This window comes from Salmo salar, chromosome 10, assembly GCF_965601325.2.
Source record: "Salmo salar chromosome 10, fSalSal1, whole genome shotgun sequence".
In the NCBI taxonomy this organism is placed as follows: domain Eukaryota; kingdom Metazoa; phylum Chordata; class Actinopteri; order Salmoniformes; family Salmonidae; genus Salmo; species Salmo salar.
Genome location: NC_138300.1, coordinates 122,700,001 through 122,713,271, shown reverse-complemented (window position 1 = coordinate 122,713,271; position 13,271 = coordinate 122,700,001). Strand labels below are relative to the sequence as shown.

General features: G+C 39.5%; 1 protein-coding gene across 1 annotated transcript in view; it reads left to right on the top strand.

Moving 5' to 3' along the window:
* Positions 1-905: 905 nt before the first annotated feature.
* LOC106561766 (cingulin-like protein 1) overlaps positions 906-13,271 on the top strand; it is a 43,008-nt gene continuing 30,642 nt past the window's right edge. The window contains 3 exon segments of the mRNA XM_082956641.1: positions 906-1,041; positions 4,735-6,539; positions 8,455-8,570. Coding sequence (XP_082812767.1) covers positions 4,887-6,539; positions 8,455-8,570 — 1,769 coding nt within the window. The 5' untranslated portion in view covers positions 906-1,041; positions 4,735-4,886.

The following is a 13,271-nucleotide window of genomic DNA, read 5'->3' as shown; positions in this document are numbered from 1 at the left end:
GAATTAGAGAGAGCATATTTAAATTCACACAGGACACCGGAAAAGACAAGAGAAATACTCCAGATGTGACAGACTGACCCTAGCCCCCCGACACATAAACTACTGCAGCATAAATACTGGAGGCTGAGACAGGAGGGGTCAGGAGACACTGTGGCCCCATCCGATGAAAACCCCGGACAGGGCCAAACAGGTAGGATATAACCCCACCCACTTTGCCAAAGCACAGCCCCCACACCACTGGAGGGATATCTTCAACCACCAACTTACCATCCTGAGACAAGGCCGAGTATAGCCCACAAAGATCTCCGCCACGGCACAACCCAAGGGGGGGCGCCAACCCAGACAGGAAGACCACGTCAGTGACTCAACCCACTCAAGTGACGCACCCCTCCCAGGGATGGCATGGAAGAACACCAGTAAACCAGTGACTCAGTCCCTATAGTATGTATTATTCGAGGTGTTAATGATGATGATGATGGTGATGAAGATGAACACCTGCGCAATTTGCTGAATATTTTATTTTATTTTAAAAAATTATATTTTATTAACAAATATCAACAAACATGCAAACATACAAACTATTTACATTGCCAGGAATCCTAAACAAACCAATCATATTCATTAATAATACAACAAGTTTGAATTGCTTTTTTTGTTTTTCCATTTTAGTTAAAGTAGTACCATATTGTTTAAATTCATTTATAAAGTGGAAAAAAGTTCGGTTTTGAATTAGACCATTTGCATTTGTGAATATGAAAAGTACCTAATATTATTAGCAGGTGAATTAAATATACTACATCTTAATCAATGTCAGAATTTCTGAAATAAATGATGATATCAAAAACCATTAAATTGTACAAGCTGCAATTTGCTGAATAGCTAAAGACAGATCCGCTAGAGGGAACACGACATACTTCTGAACAGAGACAGTATGTGGAATAAGGAGGGAGAATCCCGAGGTTCCCTTAACAGCGACTCCCACAACACACTGTCACTTCAGACAGCGCATGTTGCGCTACTAACACAACGACGAGAATTTAGGTAAGTCCTTTACACGGATTTACGCACAGGAACACTTTTCTAAACTGTCTAGCTAGCTGTTACTTGAACCAATTGAACAGTTTACGTGCTTTATGATGTGAGTCTAGTTTTTGGCCTCGTAAACTATTTTATCGTTCAAGAACATCGATTGATCCGCTAGTAAAGGTGGTGTTTCATTATCAGCTGGTGAAATTTACTCACGTATGTATCCTTTGTCTTTAATTACAATCGTACAGAGTCTGATAAAGTGCTTGTGAAGGAGAGAGTCTTTTGGTATTGGTTAAGTTAAAAAGGTTTTGTCCTATTTATTTTTTTATACTGTTACAAGTAAAGTTTTTTTTTTAATGCTTTGGTGCCATTTTCACAAGCATGTAGTACATTTTCACAGCTCTTTTGTGCAAAACTCAAAATAGATGATCACAAAGGAAGTTGTTTTAAAAACGAAGCACTTTTTCATCAAATGTAATCAGTGTTTTATCTAGACATACTGTACATGCTTCACAATGCAATACATGTTCATATAAAGTACTCGCCTTTCATACATATAAAGTACTCGCCTTTCATACATATAAAATACTCGCCTTTCATACCTAATAAAATACTCGCCTTTCATACATATAAAATACTCGCCTTTCATACCTATAAAGTACTCGCCTTTCATACATATTCATATAAAGTACTCGCCTTTCACAATGCAAAGCTCACGTTACTTTTGATATGATTCTCTTCTCTTTTGTTAAGAGACATTTTTACTATTACTTAATAATCCGACTGCTCTTTAATTGATGATCACTTAAACGTTTGGTAAACCTACTCGTGGGTTAGAGTCTGTAATACCGCAATTTTACGTAGCAGACAATTTTATCTACAGTGACAACAGTTCACACATCAAAATGTGTGTGACCCCAGTGAGAATCGAACACACAACTGCTTGTGTCATGCTCTTAGGAACTGAGCCACACAAGACCACTACAATACTGTAATATAATACAGGTCAAAGATTGGCATCCCCATGAATGTACCACAGTACTTCAGGCCATGGATAAGACATGCATTGATTTCAATTGAGACCTATATCAGGCTTGGATTCGCTATGCTAAAAAAAAGGGTATTCCTCAGCTGCATGAACAATGAGGATATTTACTGCGATGTGGATAAGAGCCTGTGGCCAAATGCTCCAGACTGGCTTGAGCCAAACTAGTGCCCGCTAAACATTGTTTCTTTAATTGAAATACATTGTGAAATATGTCTTCAATGATCATACCTTTTGAACATTTTATGTTTCAGGCAATTTTAATGGGTAGTGCAAGTGTATTGCCTCATGTGTAATATACTGTAATTTACAGTACTACAGCATACTACATTCAAAGGGCAACTTTTAAAACATGTATCTTAAAGTTTTTGCTGATAGTTAAAATAACTAAAGAGAGGATATCATTTTGTTTTTGTGATTTTTAAACCAATGTACTCATTATATTTCACAGTAAACTTTTTTTTATTTTTAAGGCAATGATTGTGTGGTGAAAGTTTTCTACAAACAAAATGAATGCTCAATGTAAGGTTTTTGAATGTAAGACTGGTGTTTACACGTTTTACCAGTTTGGAGTTTAGAAAATGGACCGCATACAGTATGTGAAAACATTACCAAAGAGATTAAACTACTGGAATACGGTAACAGTTACTCGCTGTAAAACACTTCCAAAGAGATGGAACTACTGGAATACGATAACAGTTTGGTAGTGTTTTACAGCAGGTAAATGAGATGGAACTACTGGAATACGGTAACAGTTTGGTAGTGTTTTACAGCAGGTAAATGAGATGGAACTACTGGAATACGGTAACAGTTTGGTAGTGTTTTACAGCAGGTAAATGAGATGGAACTACTGGAATACGGTAACAGTTTGGTAGTGTTTTACAGCAGGTAAATGAGATGGAACTACTGGAATACGGTAACAGTTTGGTAGTGTTTTACAGCAGGTAAATGAGATGGAACTACTGGAATACGGTAAGAGTTTGGTAGTGTTTTACAGCAGGTAAAAGAGATGGAACTACTGGAATACGGTAACAGTTTGGTAGTGTTTTACAGCAGGTAAAAGAGATGGAACTACTGGAATACGGTAACAGTTTGGTAGTGTTTTACAGCAGGTAAATGAGATGGAACTACTGGAATACGGTAACAGTTTGGTAGTGTTTTACAGCAGGTAAATGAGATGGAACTACTGGAATACGTTAACAGTTTGGTAGTGTTTTACAGCAGGTAAAAGAGATGGAACTACTGGAATACGGTAACAGTTTGGTAGTGTTTTACAGCAGGTAAATGAGATGGAACTACTGGAATACGGTAACAGTTTGGTAGTGTTTTACAGCAGGTAAATGAGATGGAACTACTGGAATACGGTAAGAGTTTGGTAGTGTTTTACAGCAGGTAAAAGAGATGGAACTACTGGAATACGGTAACAGTTTGGTAGTGTTTTACAGCAGGTAAAAGAGATGGAACTACTGGAATACGGTAACAGTTTGGTAGTGTTTTACAGCAGGTAAATGAGATGGAACTACTGGAATACGGTAACAGTTTGGTAGTGTTTTACAGCAGGTAAATGAGATGGAACTACTGGAATACGTTAACAGTTTGGTAGTGTTTTACAGCAGGTAAAAGAGATGGAACTACTGGAATACGGTAACAGTTTGGTAGTGTTTTACAGCAGGTAAATGAGATGGAACTACTGGAATACGGTAACAGTTTGGTAGTGTTTTACAGCAGGTAAATGAGATGGAACTACTGGAATACGGTAAGAGTTTGGTAGTGTTTTACAGCAGGTAAAAGAGATGGAACTACTGGAATACGGTAACAGTTTGGTAGTGTTTTACAGCAGGTAAAAGAGATGGAACTACTGGAATACGGTAACAGTTTGGTAGTGTTTTACAGCAGGTAAATGAGATGGAACTACTGGAATACGGTAACAGTTTGGTAGTGTTTTACAGCAGGTAAATGAGATGGAACTACTGGAATACGTTAACAGTTTGGTAGTGTTTTACAGCAGGTAAAAGAGATGGAACTACTGGAATACGGTAACAGTTTGGTAGTGTTTTACAGCAGGTAAAAGAGATGGAACTACTGGAATACGGTAACAGTTACCTGCTGTATATTTCAATACTGAGCTTTTACATGTTGATTATTTCAACAACGATATACATTGTTCTAAAACAAACAATGTGTGTGTCTTTGTTTCCGTCCACAACTGATTTTCCCTCAAGTGCCATCTCATCACATCATCAACTGTAGATGAAAACAGTGAGTGTGTGACGACAACCTGGTTGGAGCGACCACGGCCAGTGGTGGTCATCATGCAGCAGTAGTGTCCTGTAAACAATAGTTACACTGTTAGCACACTGAATAAACTGTTTTCTATTTCATTGTGCTGTTGATGGTGGTGTCTCTCTCTCTGTCTGTGGCATGCTGGTTGGTGCAGCTGTTGGGAGTGACACCAGAGGCTCTTGGGATGTCATTGTTGTTAGTTGGGCCACACGACTTCTTCTCTGTTTTGTAAACAGTCGCCTGATTACATAGAAAGTGATGTATTTTTCCATGGGGTAAACTGTTGTTATTGGAGCCTACAGGTTAAGAGGAGCCGGGGTAATGTTTAGTCAACCAATAATCAGCCTCCAACGTGTTTTGTATTTGCTTCTTTACAGCCGTGAATCTCTTCAGTTCTGAGGGAAGTCCTCTGTTCATTCAGGACTAGTGTGGACCCAGCAAACACACAACGTTGTCTTAACGTTGTCTCCACAGAAACAGAGCGAGTGGCTCTTCTCCAGACTTCAGTAGAATACAACAGGGCTACAACATGCAGCAGCCTGGACCTGGTCCCAGAGGCGGCCCTCGCCCTCAGGTCGACAGCAGCAGCAGCAGCAGCAAGTTCGGGGTGAGGATACAAGTCCAGGGGATTGAGGGTCATCCTTACGTTGTATTGAACAACGGGGATAGTAGAGCAGCTCTGCCATCTGGTGGCCTGGAGAGCTACAGTAGGAACTGGGACCACCAGGAAGAGTCTGTCAACGCCCACAGCCAGTCTGATTACACCTCCATGGTGAATGATAGGCGATCTCCACTTGGAAGTCCCTATGTGGAACGATCTCTACTAGGAAGTCCCTATATGAAACGATCTCCACTAGGAAGTCCCTCTATGGAACGATCTCCACTAGGAAGTCCCTATATGGAACGATCTCCATTAGGAAGTCCCTATATGGAACGATCTCCATTAGGAAGTCCCTATATGGAACGATCTCCATTAGGAAGTCCCTATGTGGAACGATCTCCATTAGGAAGTCCCTATATGGAACGATCTCCACTAGGAAGTCCCTATATGGAGCGCAGTATTCCCAACCACCAGGGGGAGTATGCTTGTGGAGGTTCTCTGACTGAAGGTAGGGAGTCACAGAGGACGCTGGCGTCCACCGTGTCCATGTTCGACTTCCAGGAGTCACAGTTACAGAGGACCATGCCGGCATCAAATGCGGTGTTGAACTTCCAGAGAAACCCAGAGCTGCTGAAACCCTATAACCCAGACTGGAACAGCCTTAGCCCACTCAGCCCCCGCCTCTCCCCCACCCGAAGACTCTCTGTTCCCCCCACTCAGACAACCTCTGTACCTAGGCCGGGACATCTCACCAGAGGTCTCCAGAGTGGGGCAGGGGCCGGCCTGACCCAGGGAGTAGGGTCTAGACCAGGACCAGCCAGGATCCCTCTGCCTGCTGAGGGTATAGAGAGAGCTCCCGCCCAGACCCTAGGCCCTGTCCCAGCTCCCACCCAGACGCCAGGCCCTGTCCCAGCCCCCACCCAGACCCCTGTCCCAGCTCCCACCCAGACCCCAGGCCCTGTCCCAGCTCCCACCCAGACCCCAGGCCCTGTCCCAGCTCCCACCCAGACCCCAGGCCCTGTCCCAGCTCCCACCCAGACCCCAGGCCCAGGCCCTGCCCTTGTCTCAGCCCCAGGTCCCCACCACCATTCTTTTACCACCTTACTAAGTCCACCAAGCGAGGTTACCAACGTCCCCAGGAGGTCCCCAAACTCAGTGGACACAGAACCCATCTCCTCCATAGGTAGCCTTATCAACCAGTTCGACAGCTCCCAGCAGATGGGCCGAGCTGGGCCTAGGAGAGGGAGGATAGCCCCTGAGGACCGGAGGAGGTCGCGCAGTGTGGACAGCAGGCGACAGCGAAACTCAGACTCATCGGACCCCTCCAGCCCTGCCTCGGCCGTCAGAGGGACCAGGGGAGAGACTCCAGGGGGAGCCACCAGCGCTCCCGGATCACCTAAGGGGAGAGGGGCCAACGGACCCTCCACTCTGATGTTTAATAAGCTCCAGTGGGAGAAGGAGGAGGGGCCTGGCGTTGTGTCACCTAAAGCGGTGAAGGTACGGTATAGGGTGGAGAAGACCTCTCTGAGCAGATCCACATCTCTCAACCACACAGAGGAGGAGGCAAAGAGAGAAACTCAGGTAAAAAAGGTTTTAATAGTTTTATTTTATTTATTGTTATTTAACCTTTATATAACCAGAAAGGGCTCATTTTGAGATTTGAAAAACCATAAAATTAACAAAGAATATAACAAAATCAAAAACAGCAAATTAAAAACATTGACAGGTCAGGGAATCAGTCTCCAGATCCTTCATCAGTGATTTAAAAACACCAATCGGGACGAGTTCTTCCAGTTTAACAGTATTTTGTAAGGCGTTCCAAGACGACGGCGCAGAGTACATAAAAGCCCTTTTACCAAATTCAGTTCGGACATTTGGAACAGTTAGCAGGATAAAGTCCAGCGAACGAAGAGAGTACCCACCACATTTCTGAACAATAAAAATGCCCAAATAAAATGGTAGTAAACCCAAAATGGCTTTGTAAATAAAAGTATGCCAATAATTGAGCCTACGAGTGACTAGAGAAGGCCAGCCAACCCTGGTGTATATAAAGTGCAGTGGTGCGTAAAGGTTTTGCAGTTTACAATAAATCTCAATGCTCCATGGTAAAGGGTGTCAATTGATCTCAAACACTGAGCGGAAGCATTCATATATAAAATATCCCCATAGTCTAGTAAAGGCATAAATGTAGCTGATACTAGCCTCCTTCTGGCTTCAAAAGAAAAACAGGCCTTAATCCTAAAATAAAATCCCAACTTCAGCTGAAATTTTTGTTGTAAATTGTTGAATATGCAATTTAAAAGAGAGACCGTCATCAATTAAAATTCCAAGATATTTATGAGGTTACAACCTCAATCTCATTGCCCTGACAGGTAGTAATAGGTCAAAGGTTCAGAGGTCTATTTCTTGCTTTAGAAAACACCATTAGTTTAGTTTTGTCAGTATTGAGGTTAAGCTTCAATTGACACAAGGTATGTTTAACAGTATAAAAAGCAGTTTGCAAGTTTTGGAAAGCTTTTGTGAGAGACGAGGCACAACAATAAATAACAGAATCATCAGCATAAAAGTGAAGTTGCACATTTTATAATATAGTACTACAGTAGTAGGTGTATATTATAGTACTACAGTAGTAGGTGTATATTATAGTACTACTACAGTAGTAGGTGTATTATTAAAGTAGTAGGTGTATATTCTAGTACTACTACAGTAGTAGGTGTATATTATAGTACTACTGCAGTAGTAGGTGTATATTATAGTATTAAAGTAGTAGGTGTATATTATAGTACTACTACAGTAGTAGGTCATATTATAGTACTACTACAGTAGTAGGTGTATATTATAGTATTATTAAAGTAGTAGGTGTATATTATAGTAGAAAATATATATGTTGTATTGTCACGTACACCGGAAAGGTGCAGTGAAATGTGTGGTTTTACAAGAGGGGTGTCAAACTCATTCCATGGAGGGCCTAGTGTCTGCAGGTTTATGTATTTTTTTCCTTTTAATTAAACCCTCAACCAAAATGTAAATGAACCCTCGCAAAACCACACTAGGTATTATTCGAATGAGCTCCGCCCCTAAACAATTTTGTATTGTAATCCAATTTGTTTTCGGAGGCGGAGTTCATTGGAATAATGCCCAGTGTGCTTTGCAAGTGTTCATTTTTACATTTTGGTAATTTTAGCAGAGGTTCTTAATACACCATAGTGCCAACAGACATCTGCTACCAATGCAGCAGATTTGGGGTGATAGGAGGCCACAAAACTGTGACCTGCTATAAATTTATTAAATTTTTTTATAGAAAAGTGTTTTGAAAATACTAATTTCAGTTCTCGAAAGTATTTTGTTTGTTACAGAATATATTGTACTGTAGTTCAGGCCAGAGAAATACAGATTGTAACTGGAATAGGCTTATTTTTTTTTTTTTTTAAATAGCTTTAACATGAAACGCTGCCCGTCTGTGTGGATACACCTTGATATTGTTTTGTGTTACCAGGTCATCACTCCAGATCTTTTGAAAGGTCAGAGGGGTCTGCAGCAGGTCTCAACTGAACCACAACGACCAAATGAAGACACCACTAGACAGATACTGTTCACTTACCTCAACGATGGGTAAATTACACTTGGAATAGCTCACCCACGATTTAGTTTTCATGATTCTCTACTCGTTTAACCTTTTGAGTTGTTGACACAACCTCTTGGCAAGATGCCAGCGAGACTTGAGGGTCGGCATCGATTCTGATCCCATTCCGATTAGGAAAAATTTGAATTTTCAGTTCACATTTGAATGACTTCTATTCTTATCCCAAGTGACTATTACACATTTCTCGGATTTAACCTTTAACGATATGACGGAGAGAATGTGAACGAGATCTGTTACTTTCTGGTAAAGGATTGCTGTTACATCTCTCTCACTCTCTCACTCACTCACTCACTCACTCACTCACTCACTCACTCACTCACTCACTCACTCACTCACTCACTCACTCACTCACTCACTCCAGCAATGCAGAGTATGATGAACACAGTGCCAAAAGCAGAATATCGCTTTTATCTCCTCACCAATAATAGTAATACAAACTGGCAGAAATGTTGAATACTTTGAAGACACAAACCCCCCCCCCCCCAAAAAAAACGATTTGATATAACACGCTGAAACGTTAGAAGATAAAACATCAGACAGATCTAGTCTTGAAAGAATATGAGGAAGCCTAGAAATTGAGGCTCTGTTAGGCACTGGATTGTGTAGCACAAGCAAAATCAATTATAGCCTTCATTATCTTCCACACAGTATCTATATGACTGGTATGTTGTATGGTATCTATATGACTGGTATATTGTTCTGTACGGTATCTATATGACTGGTATGTTGTACGGTATCTATATGACTGGTATGTTGTATGGTAGTTATATGACTGGTATGTTGTTCTGTATGGTATCTATATGACTGGTATGTTGTTCTGTACAGTATCTATAGGACTGGTATGTTGTTCTGTACAGTATCTATATGACTGGTATGTTGTATGGTATCTATATGACTGGTATATTGTTCTGTACGGTATCTATATGACTGGTATGTTGTATGGTATCTATATGACTGGTATGTTGTTCTGTATGGTATCTATATGACTGGTATGTTGTTCTGTACAGTATCTATATGACTGGTATGTTGTTCTGTACGGTATCTATATGACTGGTATGTTGTTCTGTATGGTATCTATATGACTGGTATGTTGTTCTGTACAGTATCTATATGACTGGTATGTTGTATGGTAGTTATATGACTGGTATGTTGTATGGTATCTATATGACTGGTATGTTGTTCTGTACAGTATCTATATGACTGGTATGTTGTATGGTATCTATATGACTGGTATGTTGTTCTGTACGGTATCTATATGACTGGTATGTTGTTCTGTACGGTATCTATATGACTGGTATGTTGTATGGTATCTATATGACTGGTATGTTGTATGGTATCTATATGACTGGTATGTTGTACGGTATCTATATGACTGGTATGTTGTTCTGTATGGTATCTATATGACTGGTATGTTGTTCTGTACGGTATCTATATGACTGGTATGTTGTTCTGTATGGTATCTATATGACTGGTATGTTGTATGGTATCTATATGACTGGTATGTTGTTCTGTATGGTATCTATATGACTGGTATGTTGTTCTGTACAGTATCTATATGACTGGTATGTTGTATGGTAGTTATATGACTGGTATGTTGTATGGTATCTATATGACTGGTATGTTGTATGGTATCTATATGACTGGTATGTTGTTCTGTACAGTATCTATAGGACTGGTATGTTGTATGGTATCTATATGACTGGTATGTTGTATGGTATCTATATGACTGGTATGTTGTTCTGTACAGTATCTATATGACTGGTATGTTGTATGGTATCTATATGACTGGTATGTTGTTCTGTACGGTATCTATATGACTGGTATGTTGTATGGTATCTATATGACTGGTATGTTGTTCTGTACGGTATCTATATGACTGGTATGTTGTTCTGTACGGTATCTATATGACTGGTATGTTGTATGGTATCTATATGACTGGTATGTTGTTCTGTACGGTATCTATATGACTGGTATGTTGTTCTGTACGGTATCTATATGACTGGTATGTTGTATGGTATCTATATGACTGGTATGTTGTTCTGTATGGTATCTATATGACTGGTATGTTGTTCTGTACGGTATCTATATGACTGGTATGTTGTTCTGTATGGTATCTATATGACTGGTATATTGTTCTGTACGGTATCTATATGACTGGTATGTTGTTCTGTACGGTATCTATATGACTGGTATGTTGTATGGTATCTATATGACTGGTATGTTGTATGGTATCTATATGACTGGTATGTTGTTCTGTACGGTATCTATAGGACTGGTATGTTGTACGGTATCTATATGACTGGTATGTTGTATGGTATCTATATGACTGGTATGTTGTTCTGTACGGTATCTATAGGACTGGTATGTTGTATGGTATCTATATGACTGGTATGTTGTATGGTATCTATATGACTGGTATATTGTTCTGTACGGTATCTATATCACTGGTATGTTGTTCTGTACGGTATCTATATCACTGGTATGTTGTTCTGTACGGTATCTATATGACTGGTATGTTGTATGGTATCTATATGACTGGTATGTTGTTCTGTACGGTATCTATATGACTGGTATGTTGTTCTGTACAGTATCTATAGGACTGGTATGTTGTTCTGTACAGTATCTATATGACTGGTATGTTGTTCTGTACAGTATCTATATGACTGGTATGTTGTTCTGTACAGTATCTATATGACTGGTATGTTGTTCTGTACAGTATCTATATGACTGGTATGTTGTATGGTATCTATATGACTGGTATGTTGTACGGTATCTATATGACTGGTATGTTGTTCTGTATGGTATCTATATGACTGGTATGTTGTTCTGTACAGTATCTATATGACTGGTATGTTGTATGGTATCTATATGACTGGTATGTTGTACGGTATCTATATGACTGGTATGTTGTTCTGTATGGTATCTATATGACTGGTATGTTGTTCTGTACGGTATCTATATGACTGGTATGTTGTATGGTATCTATATGACTGGTATGTTGTTCTGTACGGTATCTATATGACTGGTATGTTGTTCTGTACAGTATCTATATGACTGGTATGTTGTTCTGTACAGTATCTATATGACTGGTATGTTGTATGGTATCTATATGACTGGTATGTTGTATGGTATCTATATGACTGGTATGTTGTATGGTATCTATATGACTGGTATGTTGTACGGTATCTATATGACTGGTATGTTGTTCTGTACAGTATCTATATGACTGGTATGTTGTACGGTATCTATATGACTGGTATGTTGTGTGGTATCTATATGACTGGTATGTTGTTCTGTACAGTATCTATATGACTGGTATGTTGTACGGTATCTATATGACTGGTATGTTGTTCTGTACGGTATCTATATGACTGGTATGTTGTATGGTATCTATATGACTGGTATGTTGTTCTGTACAGTATCTATATGACTGGTATGTTGTATGGTATCTATATGACTGGTATGTTGTTCTGTACAGTATCTATATGACTGGTATGTTGTTCTGTACAGTATCTATATGACTGGTATGTTGTATGGTATCTATATGACTGGTATGTTGTATGGTATCTATATGACTGGTATGTTGTTCTGTACAGTATCTATATGACTGGTATGTTGTACGGTATCTATATGACTGGTATGTTGTGTGGTATCTATATGACTGGTATGTTGTTCTGTACAGTATCTATATGACTGGTATGTTGTACGGTATCTATATGACTGGTATGTTGTATGGTATCTATATGACTGGTATGTTGTTCTGTATGGTATCTATATGACTGGTATGTTGTTCTGTACAGTATCTATATGACTGGTATGTTGTTCTGTACGGTATCTATATGACTGGTATGTTGTATGGTATCTATATGACTGGTATGTTGTATGGTATCTATATGACTGGTATGTTGTTCTGTACAGTATCTATATGACTGGTATGTTGTATGGTATCTATATGACTGGTATGTTGTTCTGTACAGTATCTATATGACTGGTATGTTGTACGGTATCTATATGACTGGTATGTTGTATGGTATCTATATGACTGGTATGTTGTATGGTATCTATATGACTGGTATGTTGTTCTGTACAGTATCTATATGACTGGTATGTTGTATGGTATCTATATGACTGGTATGTTGTATGGTATCTATATGACTGGTATGTTGTTCTGTACGGTATCTATATGACTGGTATGTTGTTCTGTACGGTATCTATATGACTGGTATGTTGTTCTGTATGGTATCTATATGACTGGTATGTTGTATGGGATCTATATGACTGGTATGTTGTTCTGTACGGTATCTATATGACTGGTATGTTGTTCTGTACGGTATCTATATGACTGGTATGTTGTATGGTATCTATATGACTGGTATGTTGTTCTGTACGTTATCTATATGACTGGTATGTTGTTCTGTACGGTATCTATATGACTGGTATGTTGTTCTGTACGGTATCTATATGACTGGTATGTTGTTCTGTACAGTATCTATATGACTGGTATATTGTTCTGTACAGTATCTATATGACTGGTATGTTGTTCTGTACGGTATCTATAGGACTGGTATGTTGTACGGTATCTATATGACTGGTATGTTGTATGGTATCTATATGACTGGTATGTTGTTCTGTACGGTATCTATATGACTGGTATATTGTTCTGTACAGTA